At 41.3% G+C, this 21,734-nt stretch overlaps 1 protein-coding gene across 5 annotated transcripts in view; it reads left to right on the top strand.

Annotated features, from left to right (window-relative positions):
• Kif23 (kinesin family member 23) overlaps positions 1–21,734 on the top strand; it is a 28,935-nt gene that overhangs the window by 4,081 nt on the left and 3,120 nt on the right. For 2 of the 5 annotated variants that reach the window (XM_070043007.1, XM_070043006.1), the window contains exons 4-19: positions 3,373–3,478; positions 3,994–4,130; positions 4,444–4,553; positions 4,927–5,097; positions 7,836–7,948; positions 8,064–8,185; positions 10,272–10,374; positions 12,640–12,719; positions 12,800–12,919; positions 14,021–14,147; positions 14,685–14,843; positions 15,767–15,924; positions 17,236–17,409; positions 17,560–17,739; positions 18,115–18,426; positions 20,998–21,228. In XM_070043007.1, coding sequence (XP_069899108.1) covers positions 3,373–3,478; positions 3,994–4,130; positions 4,444–4,553; positions 4,927–5,097; positions 7,836–7,948; positions 8,064–8,185; positions 10,272–10,374; positions 12,640–12,719; positions 12,800–12,919; positions 14,021–14,147; positions 14,685–14,843; positions 15,767–15,924; positions 17,236–17,409; positions 17,560–17,739; positions 18,115–18,426; positions 20,998–21,228 — 2,403 coding nt within the window. The remainder of the gene's footprint in view (positions 1–3,372; positions 3,479–3,993; positions 4,131–4,443; positions 4,554–4,926; positions 5,098–7,835; positions 7,949–8,063; positions 8,186–10,271; positions 10,375–12,639; positions 12,720–12,799; positions 12,920–14,020; positions 14,148–14,684; positions 14,844–15,766; positions 15,925–17,235; positions 17,410–17,559; positions 17,740–18,114; positions 18,427–20,997; positions 21,229–21,734) is intronic. The other 3 variants (XM_070043008.1, XM_070043009.1, XM_070043010.1) reach the window with 3 other exon arrangements.

The following is a 21,734-nucleotide window of genomic DNA, read 5'->3' as shown; positions in this document are numbered from 1 at the left end:
CAGGTATGCTAAAGAGAATAAGACCGTGGGAATGGGGAGGGAAGTAGACTGAGGCTGCCATTCATATTCTCTACCTTTTTTGTTTTGCTGATATTGGGGTTTGAACTCAAGAGTATTGCACTTGCTCAGCTGGTGCTCTACCACTTGAGCTTTGCTTTTCTACCCTGGCTTTTTGCTGGATATTTTGGATATAGCTTCGGGACCTTGATCTGGATCTCAGCCTCCTCAGTAGCTTGGATTACAGGCATGAGCCGCTAGACCACTGCAATGTTCTTCAAAAGAACACTGGGGCCTGTGGCCCCTTTGATGCTTTGATAAGACCTCATTGTCTTCCTCAGCAGGACCCCCTTCCTGAAGCTCTCCTGCTTGTTCATCCCTCCAATGTCCTTGTTCTTTCACTGCCCCACAACTAGCTTTTCCTCCTGTCCAAACTGTAAATACTGAGCCAGACTACTATGGCTGGGATTTCCTTCTATATCTACTTCCCATGGCTTCAAGTGTTGATTATGCGGAAAAGTCTCCGGAGTTTTTATCTTCAGGCCAGACTCTTCCTCTAGCCCTAAACGTGGACATCCAGCCACTTACTTGATAATATCTGCTGGCATCTCAAACTCTACCTATCCAAAAGGGAGATCTTGACTATTTTTTCCCTTTGATTAAAAAAAATTAAATATTGTTTTATTATTATAAAGATGATGTAAAGAGGGGTTACAGTTACATAAGTCAGTTAATGAATACATTTGTTTTTGGACAATGTTATCTCCTTCTCTGCTCTTTCCTAGTTTTTCCCTCCCATTTCCACCCACAACTTGTACAGTTCATTTTAAACACAGTTTCTCGGGAGTACCACTGCTGTGTTTGTTCACCCTTTATCCCTCCATCCTTTTACCTTTTCAACTGATGATAGCATCATTATGCAATTGCTTTGGCCAGACCTGGAATCTGTTTTCCACCAGCTCTTCTCATATCCAGGTCATTAGTAGATACTATCAGGTTAACTCCAAAGTTTATCTGGAAGCATTCCTTTCCTATCTCTACTACCACTAGCTTACTGGAGCCCAGTTATTAATCACTGAGACCAATGATTCTACACTATCTGTAGGGAAAGAGCAGGTGCTTATTTTTGGTGCTCAGCCCTGGATACTGTGCAGCCTGTCCTAGATGGAGCCAACCGTGACATTAGATAACAGAGAATAGCTTTATAATCTGATCACATGACAGTAGGTAACAGTAGTAACTCATGGCTTTATGATCCTACCATAAAGCCATGAGTTCACTAACACAGGCTGGGCAGTAGCAGCAATGTTTCTAAATGCCTAAGGGATAGTAAACTACCAGATCTCTGGCAGTGCCATCAGCAACACTGCCTGAGCCTGCTTGGACTGCTTGTACCCAGTCTGGTCATTTCTACACAGCTGCCAGAATAATCTTGCAGGAGTATAAATGAGATCTTATCCTTCCCATGTCCCAAACCTTTCAAGGCAGCAGTCTTTACATGGGCAAATTCCTGTTCAACCTGTCTTCTGTTTATCTCTACCTTCATCTTTTAGTATTGTTCCAATTTTTTTTTTTTTTGGTTCCAATTCTGGGGCTTGAACTCAAATCCTTGTCTTGGATTTTTTCACTCACTGGCATTGTACTAATTGAGCTGGGCCTCCAGTTCTGGCTTTTTTGTTGGTTAATTGGAGATAAGTCTCATGACTAGACTGGCTTCAAACCACCTCAGATTCTAGCCTTCTGTTAGCTAGGATTACAGATAGGCAGAAGCCATCAGCACCCAGCTCTCATCCAATCTTTTAACATCCTTGGATACACCAGAACTCTGGGACAGTAGCTGGGACTAATCTTTCCCTTGGATATTAGCGTGGGCAGCTCCTCACCCTTGGGTTTCAGCTTACCTATCACATCCTCAGAGGTCCAGCCTACCCCACCTGGGTGTCTCTTGTTCCATGCACTAGCCCACCTCCTTTTAGAGCTACCCCATCTATTTCTTTACAGTTATATGGGAAATGCATTACTGGACACTTTGTCCCATGTGAACATCACAGAACATACTTAGACAAACCTGTATGGGCTGATTGCTGTAGAGCTATAGCCTTGTGCTGCTGTACTGAATACTGTAGGCAGTTGTAGCACGATGGTCATTGTCTGTATCACACATAGCTAAACAGATTCCTTCACACCAAAATCATCAGACACCTGAGTGCATGGCACTTCCTTGTAATTTCATTAGCTGACAGGGATGTTTGGGGTTCACTATTGTATGTTGGTGTGTGGTATAGATAACGTCATTGAAAAGCTGTTTGAGCTGCACCAACTGTACTTAGTTCAGTGTCTTACTTGTCAAATGGTAAATTTGAATTGAGCATGAAGGCATGGTCTGGCAAGGCTTTATGGAACAGTGGGTCTTTGAGGATGTAGAATCGTTTCTTTTTGTTGTTGTTTTCTGTGTGTGTGTGTGTGTGTGTGTGTGTGTGTGTGTGTGTGTGTGTGTGTGTGTGTGTGTAAACTCAGGGTCTAGGTGCTGTCCCTTAGCTTCTTCATTCAAGGCTAATCTGTAGCACTTGAGCCACAGCTCCACTTGTGTTTTTATTTTTTGTTTTTGCTGGCTAATTGGAGGTAAGTTTCATGGACTTTCATAACTAGGCTGGCTTCAAATTGCCGTCCTCAGATATGAGCCTTCTGAGTAGTTAGGATTATAGGCGTGATCTACCAGAGCCAGGTAAACTGATACCCAACTAGACTTGTTGACTTAACCGCATTAAAAAGGTTTCAGGTATGTGCAAATAAGTATGTATACATGAGAAGTTTGGTAGAAAAGAAAAATTGTCACTGCCTCCTGACAGAAGGTAATGTTTATAATCGAAAGAGCATTGCACTGGAAATAGCTTTGCCACTTATCAGTCCAGGGGCTTAGTTTAGGCTGAGTTGAAAGTTCTCTAACTTGAGGACTGTGAAGCCATCTGTGCTTGGCACCCTCCTGAGATCATTTGTGTGGCTGTGAAGTAGACTGGAAACTTCCACAGAGGGAATCTTGATTTCTCATTAGTGAAAGGAACAGTCAGTCCTCTGGATCCACACCACCATACTTGATCACTTCGAAGTTGAAAGAGCTTCATTTTTCCTTCCTTGTGTGTGGACATGGGAAATGTTCCTGCAGAAACATTGTAGCCATAATAGTGCTCCTTGTCTAGACACAAGAAGTCCACAGATTGAGTACAATACTCATTTAAGCAAGTCCTTTCTCTCTCTCTCTCTCTCTCTCTCTCTCTCTCTCTCTCTCTCTCTCTCTCTCTCTCTCCCTCTCCCCCTCCCTCCCTCCTCCCACATCCCTCTCCCCTCCTCCCCGTCCCCCTTGTCTCCTCTCCCCAGACTCAGTACTCATTTAAGCAGGTATTTGGCACTCATACCACCCAGAAGGAGCTTTTCGATGTTGTGGCAAGTCCCTTGGTGGATGACCTCATTCATGGCAAGAATGGTAGGATTCTTGGGAGCTGAGTTGGCTTCCTTTTTACTTTTTAAAATCTCCTATACAGGGGCTGGGAAGGTGGCTCAGTGGTAGAGTGCATGCCTTGCATGCCAGAGGCCCTGGGTTCGATTCCTCAGCACCACATAAGCAAAAAGAAAAAAGCCGGAAGTGGGACTGTGGCTCAAGTGGTAGAGCGCTAGCCTTGAGCTGAAGAGCTGAGGGACAGCACCCAGGCCCAGAGTTCAGGCCCCATGATCGGACCCAAACAAAACAAAACAAAACAAAAAATCTCCTATACAAATTTCTTGATGTTTATATGTCTGGTTTTTGTTTGGCATTAGATTCAGGCTTAATTATTTAGATAAGTTAAAACTTATTTCTCTATGCCTTGAGAATGCATAAAGATGTGTGTTGGTGCTCTCATGGCAGAATGTGCCTCTTTGGATTAGTTGTCATAGACTCACTGTGGGAGGAGCATTACCAGTGCAGGACTTTAAGCTGTTACTCATTGTTGCTTGCTGTAGGTCTGCTTTTCACCTATGGTGTGACAGGAAGTGGAAAAACTCATACCATGATTGGCTCTCCAGGGGAAGGAGGGCTGCTTCCTCGCTGTTTGAACATGATCTTCAACAGCATAGGGTCATTCCAAGCTAAACGATATGTAAGTACAACTTATTACATTACAGCTGTGTCTCACTGCACATACCCATAATGCTGGAGGATCAGGAGAGAGCCAGCGCAGTGGCTCTTGTTTAAACGTTCTGGGCATAGGCATGGTGGTGTATACCTGTAGTGTTTGGGAGGCAGGAGACCTTCTAGTTCCAGCCAGCCCAGCCTATGCTATATGACCCTGTCTCAAAAAAAAGAAAGAAAAATATTAAATGTTTAAAAAAATTAAAAAAATTCAGATATGTTTATTGCTAAGTTATATTCTAAAACAAAACCAAAACCTTGGTGTGACCTTGTCCCCTCAGGTTTTCAAGTCTAATGACAGGAACAGTATGGACATACAGTGTGAGGTGGATGCCTTGCTAGAGCGGCAGAAAAGGGAAGCCGCGCCTATTCCCAAGACTCCCTCTAGCAAGTAAGTGAACTTGTCTGCATGGCACTGGCCCAGGGGGACAAAGACCAGCTGTGGTTTCCCTGGGCCTGGAGAGTAGAGACATGCTGTAGAGAAGCTGGCCTGAAGGTAAATGGTGGTGGGGTCAAGGTTGAGAACTCCAGTTGGTGACATGTTCAGCCCTTCTTCTGAGTTGGGAAGTAGCTTTGGGGGTGGAGAGGGTGTGAGGCCTGTGCTAGGAAGTCCAAGGGCAGTGGTGGCCAGCCACCATGGCTAGATTGTGTATCTCTGCTTAAAGGCAGTTTGTCTGTGTCAGATGTTTTTGTTTCCTTGGGATTACTTTTCATAGTAACTGACAATAAATAAAGTCAGACTTCTCTTTGGTTTTGTTTTTTAGACGACAAGTGGATCCAGAGTTTGCTGATATGATAAATGTACAAGAATTCTGTAAAGCTGAAGAAGTTGATGAAGACAGTGTCTATGGTGCCTTTGTCTCTTACTTTGAGATTTACAATAATTACATATATGATCTACTGGAAGAGGTGCCGTTTGATCCTATAAAGCCCAAGTAAGTAGAGAAGAGGCTCTTGTTAGCTGTTAGTCCTGGAGGATCTCTTCACTCCAGAGAGCTTTTGATTCTTCAGCCATGGTGGCGATTTGCTTTCAGAATGCCATGAGGCCACATGTGTATCATGTAATTAATGTTCAGTGAGAGTTTTTACTATTAACTAGATTATAAACTGGACAGGGAAACTAGAAGGTTAAGGCTTATAAATGATTGGTTTGAATTTTCATCTTATGGAGAAAATGATGTGTGTGTTATATACATACATATATGTATATATATAAACATATATGTGTGTGTATGTATGTATGCTTATGTAGCCCAAGTGTGTGTGTGTGTGTGTGTGTGTGTGTGTGTGTGTGTGTGTGTGTGCGCGTGTGTGTGCTTATGTAGCCCAAGCTGTCCTTGAGCTCTGGATCTTCCTACCTCAGCCTCCTGAGTGCTGGGAATATAAGGGAGCCTGGCTGGGAGATTACGTTAGAAAATTCTTGGCTCGGAGCTGGGCTTTGAGAAGAACTTGAATTTAATTGTATAAGGAATTGTACCCCTTTTGGTGTGGCCTGGTGTTGCCTTACTAGAAACTAGTCGTGCTGGGAGATTTGTAGCCTCTTATCTGTGTCTGAGTGGTTGCTAAAGCTGTTGTCTATTCAATTAGTGCTCTGACCACTCACCACTGACTCAGGAAGTGATGTTACACTGTCATTCTGCCAGAGTTTGCACTCCTTACGTTTCCTTGTGTTGCACACTGAGACTACAGACCAGTTAACACCAGATATTGCAAATCCATCCCATTCTGGGATTTTAAGTCTGATGCTTAGTATGTTGTTCTTGAGTCTTTCTTGCTGACTTCATTAGAGCCTTTCAGAATACGTTTTATAAACTTAACTCCTGTGTAGATGTTTAATGGAACAATGGAGAAACAGCTGGACTTTTGGAATGGTTAGATTGAGATGGATGTTGGTGTATGTATTTACTTGTATGAAAAGTATGTGGACTCCAGTGAGGCCGGACTTGATAAAAGTATTTCTGTGGTTCTTGGCCCCATCTCTATAGATCATCACTCAGAGTCCTTAAATCTGCCAAGGATTGGTAAAATAATCACAAAGTTGCTAAGCAAATTAAATGTGAAAGTATTCATTCTAGAAGCTTATGTGAAGGAAGACTGTTCTTTTTTGTTTTGTTCTACTTAATTGTTTTTCAAATGGGAACTGGCTTTTTTTTAGACAGTGTTTTACTGTGTAGTCCAGGCTGGCCTTGAACTCTTGAATCCCCTACCTCTGTCCTCTAGATGTTGAGATTATAGGCATGTGCCACCGTCTTCAGCTTCAGATGAAAACTTAAAGGGTTTACAAGGGCCTTGTTTCTGGGGTCACTTGTCTAAGTGCCCTTGAGATGTATTAAAGAGATCTTGGGTAGTGTTATTGTGTATACTTAAGGCAATGGCTTCTCATATCCCATTTTACTAACTTTTCTCCTTTGTTCTAAACTCTCAGTTGTGTTGAGTCACAATTCCGTGGGTACCCAGTTTCCTAAACTTTGGTGAGGTCATTCATTGCTACTGATTACTTTAATGTTTGCTTAAGTTCTAAGTGTTTGGTTTTAAAATAAAACTGTTTTCAGAGGATTCTGTCTTAGTTTAACTTAGTTAAGAAAAGAGACCTACAAAAATGTTCTATGTGCTTCATAACCTTTCTTGCTTTAACTTACAAGGGTATTTGTTTGGCCCTGAATTTGTTAGGGTGGTATAGACTTACTTTCTTGAACTGCTAACTTGTAGTTAGCAGGGTACTGGGGACTCATGCCTATGATCCTAGCTACTGAGGAGGATCAATGCTCATAGCCAGCCCAAGCAGATAAATCTGAGAGACTCTTGTCACCACTTAATCAACAAGATGCTGGAAGTGGAAGTGTGGCTCAAGTAATATATCACCAGCCTAGGGCAAGAAGCTAAGGAAGAACATGAAGCCAGTACTGGCACGATAAATGGTTGGATGCATGGATGCAAGGGAGACATTTTACAAGTAGAGTTGTTTCTAGTCCTGACTTATTGTGGCTTGGTGTTGGTGTGAGGTGGTGGCTATGAGCAGTAATGTCACCTTACTCCTTTACCAGGTGGAACAGTTGCAGCACCCCTGCGAAGAACACAGATTTTGTGTATGTGATACTGTGGGCTTTTTGTTGGGAAAGGACGTGGCATCTGTAGCATGCTGCACATAGCTACCTCTAAGCCTTACTTGCTTCTGGAAAAATGTTGGTGATGATGGTAGCTACTAAATCTCTCTATTCTCACCAGTTACAAGAATGGGTCTGAGCAGGCAGCTTCCTCATCCAGCAGCACTCACCTGCCTTGCAGCACTCACCCACCTTGAAGACTAAAGCTCCTTCTGAAATTTTTTGTGCTACTGCTGTGATGCTCAGAACAGGTCTATGGGTAGACCTTGCAGCATGAGGACAATGCTAAATTGTGGTAGTGAATCTGTGTGTGTGACACTGTTAATAATACTACTTGGTCTCTAATTATGTATTTGGTGAATTTCATGTGCTTCTGTATGGCAGATAAGAACAAAGCTTTTTAAAGCCATTAGCTCCTGTTATACTGCCATGCGCCTAATCTTGCAAGCTTGTCCAAGTAGACAGTCCTCTGGGTCCTTACAGAAGCTTATTCTCCATTAAAGAATGGGTGTCAGGTTGCCTGAAGCATCTTCATGATTTAAGAAACTAATCTGTTCTCTTTGTCACAGACTTCCACAATCTAAAATGCTTCGCGAAGACAAGAATCATAACATGTACGTTGCAGGATGTACAGAAGTAGAAGTGAAGTCCACAGAGGAGGCTTTTGAAGTTTTCTGGAGAGGTCAGACACAGAACTGGAATTGAGAACCATACGATGATGGGTTTGACTATAAAAATGCAGAGTAGCTGCAGAGTAGCATGTGTGATGATAATCAGTGGCTTTCTTGTCATTGTAGGGCAGAAAAAGAGACGTATTGCTAACACCCACTTGAACCGGGAGTCCAGCCGTTCTCACAGTGTGTTCAACATCAAACTTGTCCAGGCCCCCTTGGATGCAGATGGAGACAATGTCTTACAGGTAAATGGTAGTGTGGGGTACTTTAGTTCCAACTTGGGCCTTAATTTTTATAGCTAAATGAGGGAGCAGGTGTTGAAATAAAGATAGCTTTAGAATATGTGTGGTGTGTGTACACACACACACACACACACACACACACACACACACACACACACACACACACACACACACACACACACACACACACACACACACACACACACACACACACACACACACACACACACACACACACACACCTGATGAAGTCACAGTTTAAAAAATTTTATTAGAAAGTATAGTTTGGGGCAGCTGACTATTCAATCTGTGATACTGAAATTTAAAGATCTCTTTAAGAGTGTGTGATTTATTGTTTCATCTGTGCTGACTTAATTTTGTATGTGGAAATTTATGAATTGGCTATCAGCAGTTGGCTTTCCAAGGTAGGCACAGTTCAGATGGTGGCTAGTATTGGAAATTGGTCATCTCTTGTCAGGGAGCCCATAAGCTGATTGGTACTCACTGCTGGTCCTGTCCTACTGTGGTGCTGTATATCAGTTATCAACAGCATTTGAGCCCAAGTGTATATAACTTAATAGCTGTAGCCGTTAATCTATAATGTATTAAAAGTGTACAGTAAAGGTGTGGCATTGTGCAGGTTTGTGGATGTCAAGAAGGGCATGGTTCTGAAGACTGGCAGGATTTCGAATTCCAACTCCTCATGAGGGTGTAATAATGAAAGGAGGCTGGTCTATACTCTTTTTTTTTTTGTCTTTCATGGAGCTTGAACTCTGGGCCTGGGTGCTGGCCCTGAGCTCTTCAGCTCAAGGCGAGCACTCTACCACTTGAGCCACAGCGCCACTTCTGGTTTTCTGGTGGTTAATTGGAGATGAGAGTCTCATGGACTTTCCTGCCCTGGCTGGCTTTGAACCATGATCCTCAGATCTCAGCTTCCTAAGTAGCTAGGATTATAGGCATGAGCCATTGCCTATGGAATAGGATTACAGGTGAGAGCCACCGGCTTCTACTCTGTAAATACTAGTCAGAGATACGGCTTCTACTCTGTAAATACTAGTCAGAGATACGGTGGCTAGAAGTTAGCTTTCGATGTCACTTGATTCTTTAATCACATCTTTTATTTATTTATTTATTTTTATTTATTGGTATTAAGGTTTGACTTGACTTTTTTGTTTTGGTCCTGGAGTTTGAACTCTGTGTCTGAATGCTGCCCTGAGCTTTTGTCCTCAAGGTTAATGCTCTATTACTTGAGCCATAGTTACACTTCTGATTTTTTTTTTTATGGTTAATTAGAGGTAAAAGTCTCACAGACTTTGCTACCTGGGCTGGATTCAAACTGAGATCCTTAGATCTCAGCCTTCTAAATAGCTAAGATTACAGGCCTGAGCCACCCACACACCTGGCTTGAATTAATTTTAGTATTATGATACCATTTAGTCACCTTAACCTTCATGTTTTGTAATAGAGTGCTCTAAAATTATTAGGTCTTTCCTCCTTCCCTGCCTGTCTTCCTTTCCTCCCTCTCTCCTTCCTTCTTCCCCTCCTTCCTTCCCTCCCTTTTTTTCATTTTTTCCATGTGGTGTTTGTGGTATTGGGATGGAAGCTGGAGCTTTGTACATGTCAAGCAAGTGCTGTTCTACTGAGTTACATCCCCAGCCCCAATCTAGGTCCCTACACTAGACTCAACTTTTATTTAGCATATTGAGTTCCTACTAAATGCTTGGCACTATAGGGTGCTGGAGACAAAGTATAAGTGAAGAAGTCCTGCTTTTTAGGGAGTGCACAGTCTAATGTCTGGTCTGAGGAGGAATATTCTGTATATTCTGTATGTGTATAAAACATGTATGTGTATATACACATACATGTATCTTACAGATCCATATGTTATTATTTTCTTCTGAGACTTGAACTTGCAGTCCTATTTGTCATATGCTTTCAGCAAGCTCTTAAACAAGTATTCTCCGCCCCTCCCTGGTGGAGGCTGGGCTTACAGACATGTGCCATCATACCCAGCAGTTAATTTGATTTTATAGAGGAGCATGGTAAAGCAGTATAATTTATTTTAGCTTGTTGGCTTTGTCCTTTTCAGGAGAAAGAACAAATCACTATAAGCCAGTTATCCCTGGTTGATCTTGCTGGAAGTGAAAGAACTAACCGGACCAAAGCAGAAGGGAACAGATTACGAGAAGCAGGTGAGTATTCACTTATTGCTAAAGTTTTTTAAAAACTGGCACAGCTGGGCTGGGAATGTGGTTTAGTGGTAGAGTGCTTGCTTAGCATGCATGAAGGCCTGGGTTCAGTTCCTCAGCACCATATAAACAAAAAGCCAGAAGTGGCGCTGTGGCTTAAGTGATAGAACACTAGCCTTGAGCACAGAGAAGCTCAGGGCCATGCCCAAGGCCCTGAGTTCAAGCCCCACAAGTGACCAAAAACAAACAAAAAAAACAAACCACAAGTGGCACAGCTAGTTGTATGCTTATAATTTAGTGACTTAAGCATACTTGTCTTTAGTTTAGATGAATTATCAATCCAGCACAAGTAAAGAGCACTGACCATTAAATAGCCTCTTTTTTTTTTTTCCCTTGGATGTGGGGTTTGAACTCGGCCTGAGCACTGTCCCTCAGCTCTTCAGCTCAAGGTGAGCACTCTTATCACTTGAGCCACACCGCCACTTCCGGTTTTCTGGTGGTTTATTGGAGATAAGAGTCTCATGGACAGACTTTCCTGCCTGGGCTGGCTTTGTGATCCTCAGATCTCAGCCTCCTGAGTATCTAGGATTACAGGCATGAGCCACCAGTGTCCAGCTTAAATAGCCTCTTATCCCCTAAATCATATAGTTGGTAGACCAGTGATAGAAGCATAGTGGATTAGCTGACCTTATGTGCTTTCCTAATCAGGTGAGATCTGCATTCTTAAGGGCTTGATTAATTTATCAGACTTGTGTTGGGTCTGAAATTCAAAGAAGATATCAGATTGGTCAGAAATAGCAAGTACATTGCCTGAGAAACCCTTGTTAAGAGTTAACCCTTGTTAAGGGGACAGAGTTAGCTGGTTCTCATGTGACTGAGCATGCAGCCCTTGGTACAGGGGTCACATCAAATTCCAGATGGAACCAGCTGTAACCCTGAAGTGGTGTGCTTTAGAGAAAATGCTTTAATGTGACCATTATTAAACATTTGTGTAAGACTGGTACCTGTGGCTCATGCTATGATCATGGCTACTCAGGAGCCTGGGTAGAAAAGTCTGAAATTCTGTATCTAGTTAATCAGCAAAATGCTGGGCTGGAGATGTGGCTCATGTGGTAGAATACCTGCTGTGAGCAAGCAAGCTAAGCAAGTGTAAGTTCAATCCCCAGCACTGGGAAACACAAAAACCATAAACAAGCATCTGCATCTAATAAACTTTAAAAAATTAAAAAAAATGTTATTATAAAGGTAATATACAGGACTGGGAAAGTGGCTCAGTGGTAGAGTGCTTGCCTCCCATGCATGAGGCCCTGGGTTCGATTCCTCAGCACCACATAAGCAGAAAAAGCCGGAAGTGGCGCTGTGGCTCCAGTGATAGAGCGTAGCCTTGAGCTGAAGAGCTGAGGGACAGCACCCAGGCCCAGAGTTCAGGCCAAATGACCGGCAAAAAAAAACAAAAACAAAAAAAAGGTAATATACATAAGTCAGATAATAGTACATTTCTTTTTAGACAATGTCACTTCTTCCCTGGCTCTCTCCTACTTATTCTCTCCCATTCCTACCTACAAGTTCTGTAGTTCATTTTCAACATAGTGTCCAGTGAGTACCATTGCTGCATTTGTTTACCCTTTGTCCTTTCATGTCTGTGCCTCCCCTTCCCAACGACATGTAAATTAACAATAGGACAAAAAGAAAAGAAAGCCAAAATAGCAAAAAAGTAAAAAAAAATCTTGGTTCCATTTTCTGGAGTTCATTTTGGTATTTTGTATGATCAGATGTACACAGGCATTGTGCCTTTGTGTTCCTCTCCTGAATGTGTATCTTCCTTTGGTCTCATTGTGTGTGAATGTCTAGAAACCTATATAATTTATTATGTTCCCAGTGTATTTTAGATCTGGCTTCCACTTATGAGAGAGAACATGCACCATTTGTCTCTCTAAGCTTGGCTTACCTCACTTAACATGATTTGTTCTAAGTCCATCTTCTAATAAACTTTTTTTATAGGATTTGGGAGCAACTTTTGGGGTCATCAAGTGTAGTGTTGCATGGTAGAGAATTCCTCCTGGAGACCCTGAAGTATGGCTACTGAAGCCACATAGAGGGAACACTGGAAAAGATGCTTGACTGGGCATGGTCAGAGCTTTACAGTGAGCCAGGAAAACTTGTGTATGACTTCCAGGTTATGTTTTAAAGCTGAGCTTTTATAGGCTCATAGAGTATACCTTGCTGCTATGTCATTGTTTTCAAGTGCCTCTGTATGCTTCTTCTCAGGTAACATAAACCAGTCACTGATGACACTAAGAACATGTATAGAAGTCCTGAGGGAGAACCAGATGTATGGGACTAACAAGGTAGGAAGCCACCATTGCTACATGTGTGGAGTTGTGTTTGTGTTTCTGCCCTGTGTGCTTAGATCTTGAATATCTTTTAGATGGTTCCATATCGAGATTCAAAGTTAACCCATCTGTTCAAGAACTACTTCGATGGGGAAGGAAAAGTGCGAATGATTGTGTGTGTGAACCCAAAGGCTGAAGATTATGAAGAAAGCTTGGTAATTTTAATTTATTTGTCCTGTAAAGTTAACTTTCTCTAGGGAAAATGGTTAGAATCAGGTGCCAGTGGCTTATGTATATAATTCCTAGCTACTCAGGAAGCTGAGCTCTAAGGATTGAGGTTTGAAGCAAGCTTGGGCAGAAAAAATATTCAGAATTTCATCTCCAATTAACCAGAAAAAAAAAAAGCCAGCAATGGAGGCATGGCTCAAGTAGTACATTCCAAGCTGTGTGCAAAAAAGCTGGGAGAAAGCAACAAACCCTGAGTTCAAGCCCCACTATCAGCACAAAAAAATCAAAAAGCTGTTTGTTGTTTGGATATTAACAATGAAATGCTGATCATTTTATGAATTGATACAGAGCTGTTGGGTTGGATATGAAAGTGAACAGATAATTTATCAGTATCTCATTGCTTATTTAGTTCACATCAATAGAAGGATTTTGGATACTTTTTTTTTTTTGCAATTTTTTATTGTGATTAAATGATTACATAAATTTCAAAATTTCACAGTATTGTAGGATAGTGATACTTAAAGTCACAAACACATTCTAACCTTCATGAGGCAAATTGTCTTTATCATGGTCTGTAAAGTTTATGAGTTCAATGAGCTTTGACAATACAATTATTTCTTTCATATCTGGTGATATGTACATTTCTTTCCTTTGGCTCATTCCCTCCTTCCCATCACTGCCATTTAGTTGCTTAGTTCGTTTTGTTCAATGTCCAGTGCAGCTGATGGTCTTGCTGTTGTATGTTTTCCCGTTTCCCTCTGTTTCTGTGTCCTCCTCCTAGTTTTCCTCTGATGTGGACATATATACCATATATGTGGTCAGCAGCCTGGGGTCATTTAGTAATGATTCAACCAGATGAGTGGAGGTCCTTTGTTTCTCAAGTCTTGTTTACTTTGTCATATCTCCTTATGTTTTGGATTTAACATCCACTTATCAGGGAGACCATGTGCCCTTTGTCTCTTTGCTCTTGGCTTACCTCACTCAACATGGTTTCTTCTAGGATACAGTTATTTTTGACAAAAGTAATCTAATAAAGTAATAGTAAAAGAGAACAAAAAATAAGAATAATATAATCATTTGTATTTTAGCAAGTTATGAGATTTGCAGAAGTAACACAAGAAGTTGAAGTAGCGAGGCCGGTAGAGAAGGTGATCTGCGGCTTAACGCCTGGGAGGCGATACAGAAATCAGGCTCGAGGAGGCCCGATTGGAGACGGTAGGACTGGATGGCATCACTGCACACTTCTTGCTCTGTCTCTAAACACATCCATTTGTAGAAGAGAATTGTCCACATCTCCTTTAACATCAAATGCAAAATTTTGATTTTGCTCTTTGAATTGTATTTTAAGACAATATAAATGAGAAATGAGATTTCTTTTCTTTCTTCCTTTTTTTTTTTTTGCCAGTCCTGGGGCTTGAACTCAGGGCCTGGGGACTGTCCCTGAGCTGCTTCTGCTCAAGGCTGGCACTCTACCACGTGAGCCATAGCACCACTTCTGGCTTTTTCTGTTTATGTGGTTCTGAGGAATTGAACTGTGGGCTTCATGCATGCTAGGCAAGCACTCTACCACTAAGCCACATTCCCAGCCCCAAATGAAATTTCTTTAGTTGCAGACTATACCTCTAGCTTTTAAAGGAAGAAGGGTTATGACAGCAGAAATTCCATGGTTGATTATTTGCTGATATCAGAGCCTCAAACTTGTTTAAGCGGTTTGTCTCTTGTATAACTTGGCTTTTCTGTAATTCCATACAGAGCTATTGGTTGCCGACGTGGTTTTACAGAGCTTTCCACCTTTGCCATCGTGTGAGATTTTGGATATCAATGATGAGCAGACCCTCCCGAAGCTCATTGAAGCCTTAGAAAAGCGGCATGACCTTCGACAGATGATGATTGACGAGTTTAACAAGCAGTGTAAGGGAAAAACTTCTTTTTAGCTTCAGGAAATAATTTGTAGTGGATCTCCAAGAAGAGTTATTTTGTGTCTGTATTTTGTAGTACTCGGGTATTGTTGAGTTGAAATGGAAAATTGTCTTTTCCTTCAGTTCTTTTTTATTCTAGGAAAGTCAGGAGAAAATCAAAGTGGGTTCTCTGTACGTTTTGTTTTTTATTTTTAACAGTGATGGATGGAATAGGTCTCCTTTCTGTTTGTAGAATGGGGGTGTGATTGCTGAGAGTTAGGTGATGTTTGAGGCTCCTAGGCAACAGTGGACAGCCTGGCGGCATCTCGTGCCTGGCTCTGAGGTATTCCTGGGGTTTCAGATTGGCTCCAGTTGATCAAAGATCTGGTGCTTTCTGTTCTTGTATATTATAGTACTGAAGACTATAAGCATTGTTTTTATTTGTTGGTTTTGTTTTTCCATTATGAAACTTTGAATGTTCCTTATAGATTTGAGAATCAAACTCCTGATTTTCTTTTCTTTTTTTCCTTTTGTTGTCAGTCCTAGGGCGTGAACTAGGATCTGGTTGCTGTCTTTGAGCTTTTTTTGCTCAAGACTAGTGTTTTACCACTTGAACCACAGCTCCACTTCCAGCTTTCTACAGGCTAATTAGAGACAGATAATCATGCATCTTCCTCCCCAAGCTGGTTTTCCCTTTCTTGAGTGATCCTGGGGACCATATTCAAGGCCTTGTACTTACTAGGGAAGTACTCTACCCACTTAGCTAAATCCCCAACTCCAGACTCCTGAGTCCTTTTCAGACTTGTTTCTCCTCACCCACTGATTGTCACAGAGACTTGCTGAGTAGTTGTTCTCAGTGTCTGCTCATGAAAGTTGTTTTCATCTTTTTTTTCTTACAATGTAGTAATATGGCCTGCCTGTGTGCTTTTGTTTCAGCTAATACTTTTAAAGCTTTGTTACAAGAATTTGACAATGCTGTTGCAAATAAAGAAAACTACATCCAAGGAAAACTAAATGAAAAAGAAAAGCTGATCTCAGGACAGAAACTTGAAATAGAACGGCTGGAAAAGAAAAACAAAACTTTAGAATATAAGGTTCGTTTAGGTGTTCTTACATCTGTGGAATGTTAGCCGTTTCCTGTTTGTCTCAGATAGGTGTCTGCTCCTTGCACTTGTTATCACCTGGTTAGTTACTGTTTTTACCCCACCTGAGGAATGTCAGTGAAAAGCAATTGGAGAAAAGGGGACAGTAGTCTTTCATTTTATGAGTTAGAGCTTAACAGTTGAAGAGAGTGTTCTCTGGCCCCCAAAAGAGAGCTTGCATCTACTATATCCCCCTTCTCCTCCTGCCTTCTTTTTTGAGAGAGGGTCTTGGACTGGCAGTGAATTTAACATCTTCCTGTTTCAGTCTCCTGCATGGGAGTATTAAAAAGTTTGTGTAGCCAACCCTAGGTCATAAAGTGGGCTTTCTAGAAGACTTTTGAGTTTAGCTTTGGTGGTAAGGCCTGGTACCTGTAACTGGTATTGAGTCAGTGCTAATTAGATCCAATTTGAGCTTATAAATCATCTTATAAGATTACACACATAGCAGCTGGGTGGGGTGGTTCACACTTGCAATCCTAGCTATTCAAGAGGCTGAGATCCAAGGATAAAGGTTTGAAGCCAGCCTGGGCATGAAAGTCTGTGAGACTCTTAATTCCAATTAACCAGCAAAAAGCCAGCAGTAGAGGCAAGGCTACAACTTGGTAACTGTTCTCCTCCTGGGTGGATGAAGTATTGCTTTTGGGGAGCAGGACAGCACTGTTGTCTCATTTCAAGGCTGTCTGAGGCTGTGGGGGGAGTTGCAGTCACTAGAGAGAAGTGGAACCCAACCAGTACAGTCTTCTCCTTTCTGAAAAGGTCCTGATAATTAGTTTTAGGTTTTCAGTTTTAAGGGAAAGGAGTTTTCACACAAAATCATTCCTACTTTTGTATTTTAGAGGCTTATTTAATACATTTTTATTTTGGGGAAGCAAACAGGAATTTAGATGAAATCTTAAGAGGAAAAGTGCTTTCTATTGTCTTTCCACAAATGTACTTTCGTGAGCAAATTCAGGAAGGTTTCTTTACAGCTGTGGGAGGTGATTGCATGCCGGTTATTTATTACTCTTAAAAAAAATCCCTAATTGTACAAAGGAGCTTCAATTTGGCATGTTAGTTTATGAGTAAAATGCATCTCAATCTATTTCACCCCTTACATCATTCTTCCCCCTCTCTCCTGACCCCACCCACCCCCTCAAGTTGCCTTGTTCCATTTTAGCAAGTATACATTGGATCTTATGACTACATTTGCCTGCCCTTCCTCTTGCGTTTGTTTGCCCTCCCTCCTGCATACCAATTACTGAGCACACTGTTCTCCCTTTGCAGATTGAGATTCTGGAGAAAACAACCACAATCTATGAAGAAGACAAGCGCAATCTACAGCAGGAACTAGAAACCCAGAACCAGAAACTCCAGCGGCAGTTCTCGGACAAGCGCAGATTGGAAGCTCGTTTGCAAGGCATGGTGACAGAAACATCAATGAAGTGGCAGAAGGAGTGTGTGAGTGTCTTGTCTCCCCTGCTTCCCTCAGAGCTGTGACCAGCCTAGATAGGCTGAGCTCTGATACTGAATTGGTGGAAAAATGTTGTTTTAAGGAAACAAAGCTGAGTTTGGTGAATTGTTCTGTATGACTGAGTTGTTACTCTGCAGGAGCGTCGGGTGGCAGCCACCCAGCTGGAGATGCAGAATAAACTCTGGGTCAAAGATGAGAAACTGAAACAGCTAAAAGCGATCGTGACTGAACCCAAAACGGGAAAACCAGAGAGACCTTCCCGGGAGCGGGACCGAGAAAAAGTTACCCAAAGATCAGTATCTCCAGCACCTGTGCCAGTAAGTTATTGGTAGCAGCTCAGTACTAGGGAGAATCTGTGGAGATGAGGTGAATGTGTATTTTCTTGGGTAGTAAGGGGTTAGAACTTGGGGCCTTGCACTTTCTAGGCAAGCAATCTACCACCTGGGCTAAATCTCCAACCCTTTAGATGATCATTTCTGTGAAAATATGTTTTAAAAAATTATATATTTTAAACTTGTATTTAAAACTTTTTTTAAGCCAGCATAAACAAAAACTTTAATACAAAAACTTGGTAACTTAGTACAAATAATTATAATATAAAATCTTCATGTGCTAGAATTATAGAAAAGTAATGAATTGTTCTCTCAGTTTTCCAGTATTACTCATTATTAATTTTTCTCCAATTTTTTTAGCTTTCTAGTAACTATATTGCTCAGATTCCCAACGGCCAGCAGCTCATGAGCCAGCCACAGCTACATAGGCGCTCTAACTCTTGCAGCAGCATTTCCGTAGCTTCCTGCATTTCGGAATGGGAGCAGAAAGTTCCTTCATACAACACTCCTGGCAATGTGACATCTATTGCAAGGCGTAGGCAGCAGGAGCCAGGACAAAGTAAAAGTTGTATCGTGTCAGACAGAAGGCGAGGGATGTGCTGGACTGAAGGCAGGGAGGTGGTTCCTACCCTCAGAGATGAGCTAGACGTAGAAGAGGACCACTGCTGCAGGGTCGGTGCATTGTAGTAATAGATTTCTATCTGCTTTGCCTTCTGTAACTTGGTTCCAAAAATTCAATGGAAAGATGTGTGGGCTCCCATATGAACATGGCCTTCTTTTCCTGACAATGGGAAAGATTGAGTCACCCTGAAATTAAGGCCTAGTTCTTCATCGGAAACATGTAACCTTACCTGGTAACAGAAGGAACACATCCCTGAGCAGATTGCTTGGCAGCTATAGAGCCGCAATCTGAGCGGAGGGGCCCGGCTTTTCCTCCTTGGTGTAAGGGATAGAACCCTGGGCCTTTCACATGCTGAGTACATGTTCTGCCACATGCCTACACCCAAACCCAAATAGGACGGTCTGAGGTCACACCTTCTTTTTTTATCCCCCCCCCTTTTTTTTTTCTTCTTGGTTTCCCTTCCCCAGATTTAGTTTCAAATCTTTTTTTTCTTACTAATTTTGAAGAAAAAGTATTTTTTAAAAAGCTTTTCTCAGACTCTCAATTTGGAAAGTTTCAACCCCAAGCAAAGCTGAAAACTCTTACCTAGACTTACCCATTGGTACTTTTCCCTGAGTTTTTCTCCCCCTACAAGTAAGGATATTGTCCTACAGGACCACAATGTTGGTCATGTCCGAAGAAATTGTTAACTGAGCAAAGAGCCTCTGAGTTTCCCATCCGTCCCAACTATGGCTTTTCACCTTTCACCTTTTCAATCTGGGATACTATCAAGGGCAATGTGTTACATATGGTAATTATGACATTGACTGTTGTGAAGAGTCTAGGTCCCTCTTTTAAAACTACGGATGGTAATTCATGTCTGATAAATTGCTTTTAGTCTTGAGACCTTTATCTGAAACTACAAGGGCTTTACTTCATCCAGGGGAACTTAAATTTGCTTCCATATTTTTTTTCTTGAAGATTAAGCTTTCCATTGAATAAATCACCAAGTACCATCCAAAATTTTATCCTAGTAAAATCTTAACATAGCTCTTTTAGAATTGTTATTGTAAGCAGATGAATCTTATGGTAAATGTTTGCTGAAGATTCTCTTCTAGTTGAAGATGTAGTGTGGCCTGCATTCATCCCCGATTACTGAGGGATAGTGATGAATCCCTAGGTGTTCAAGTGGACGATGATGCTAAGGCTTACCTTCTTACTCTGCAGATTTGCCTTAAGCCTTTTAGGGAGCAAATCATGGTGATTGGTCTTTCTATCAACTCTAGTCAATCCCCTTATTCGGTGAAGGATTAGACTAAAAACAGTTCAAGTTCTGTTTATCCCTGGCCAGCAGTAATGACATACCTAAGTTGGCCTTGAGATATTTAAGAGGATTTACTAGAGGTACTTTAATTTCTCCCTTGAAATCAAAATCTCTTTAGAAGTGCAGCAGAAAAGTTACTGTAAGATCACTATTTGCATCCATGTGTGTCCCACAAGAATTGTCAGATAGACTAAATTTTAGAACTTCAGTGAAGAAAAAAAATGTTAAGTATTATGTCATGAATGCTAGTAGCTCTATGCAGACTGTCAGCTTTCAAAAGATGGATCCTAAGAACCAACCTTGTTCCACATCAGTGAGACTAAGACTAGAAGTTTTAAGCCTGCCTTGAAATGCTGAGTCTTTAATGCTAAATTATATTGAGAAAGTTTCTTAAAGATCTGAGCTATCACTAGTCCTTTATTTGTCCCTTGTAATTTTAGTGGGAAAGTGATTTAGCTCTCCAAATGTTGTATTGGGATCTTTATATAACCTGTGGCAATTTTTTTCATTTTTGCTCAGTTTTATCAATGACATGTTTACTAAGTTGATTCAAACTTCATCACAAGTATGCTTAGGCTGAATGTTAAAAGTTTAATTTTATATGCCATTTGACTGGAAACAACCAGTTCTTTTTATTGTATAATAGACGCTGGTTTGGCCCTATATTCTTTATATGATTCTTGGAACATTTTAAAAAATGTATGGGAAAAATAGTTGTCATATTTTAGCCATTTGTTATATTTGAACTTTTTATAAAATTGTTTTGAGATTTAAAAATCTTAAAGTGTTCAAAAGAACTTTATATTGTTTTAATCATATTATACATGGATATTCTTTAGTATTTTTGTACTGTATTGTTTTAACAGCTGTTAAGATTTATTTATTGTCTGTCTTTGAATAAGGAGTGGCTTTTTCTTTTTTCTTTTTTGTGTGTGCATATATTGGATGCCTAGGCATGTTTAGTGCTCTAGCAGAATTGTGATCTACAATTACCTCATAAAAGCAGGATTTATTGTTGACTTTAGTATAGATGATGAATGACTGGTCCACCCCTAAAGAGGGAGAATTGGCAGCAGGGCTAGAACCTTTGCTTCCTTCCTTTGTTAAAAGGAAGTTCCCAGGCAGGATATATGATATGTGAGCTGATGTTCAAAGATGTCTGTTCTGGCTCATTAGGAAGAGAACATTTATGTTACTTCAGTAGCATTTAGCTTTGTCTTGGTATTGTCAAGTGCTACCTTAGCCAAACCTGCTGCACTTCTAATAATTCTTAAATTAATTCTGGCTTGTTTCTTAATTCCTTCTCCAACCTGATCAGACCGCACCACCAATCCGTGTCCGACACAGACGATCCCGCTCTGCAGGGGACAGATGGGTAGATCATAAGCCTGCCTCTAACGTGCAGACTGAGACAGTCATGCAGCCACATGTCCCTCACGCCATCACAGTGTCTGTTGCCAATGAAAAGGCGCTGGCTAAGTGTGAGAAGTACATGCTTACTCACCAGGAACTAGCCTCCGATGGGGAGATTGAGACTAAGCTAATTAAGGTAAAAGCACATTTGCACAGGACAAAGAAGTATGTTAGAAATCAACTTGACAACAAACCATTGACCTAGAACATTTAAAAAAAAAAAATCACACTGGTCACTGGTGGCTCCTAGGTACTCAGGAGTCTAAGATCTGAGGATCACGGTTCAAAGCCAACCCGAGCAGAAAAGTAACTTTGAGATTCTTATCTCTAGTAAACTACTCAGAAAAGGCTGGAAGTGGTGCTGTGGCTCAAGTGGTAGAGTGCTGTCCTTAAGCACAAAGAGGCTCAGGGACAATGTCCAGGCCTTGAGTTCAAGCACCAGGACTGGCAAAAAAAAAAAAAAAAAAAAAAACCAAAAAACAAGAATCAGTTTTTTTCATATAGGGTCTTGCATTTTTTTGCCTAAGCCTGCCTAAGCCTTACTTTAGGCATCTTGAGTACCTTGGATGACAGGTGCATACCACCATGACCAGCTTTATTCTTTGAGATGGGTTCTCACTATCATTCTGCTTGCCAGGCCTT

Source organism: Dipodomys merriami, unplaced genomic scaffold (genome assembly GCF_024711535.1).
Source record: "Dipodomys merriami isolate MVZ:Mamm:240054 unplaced genomic scaffold, mDipMer1.0.p SCAF_33, whole genome shotgun sequence".
Classification (NCBI taxonomy): domain Eukaryota; kingdom Metazoa; phylum Chordata; class Mammalia; order Rodentia; family Heteromyidae; genus Dipodomys; species Dipodomys merriami.
This window is presented reverse-complemented; position numbering and strand designations above follow the sequence as displayed.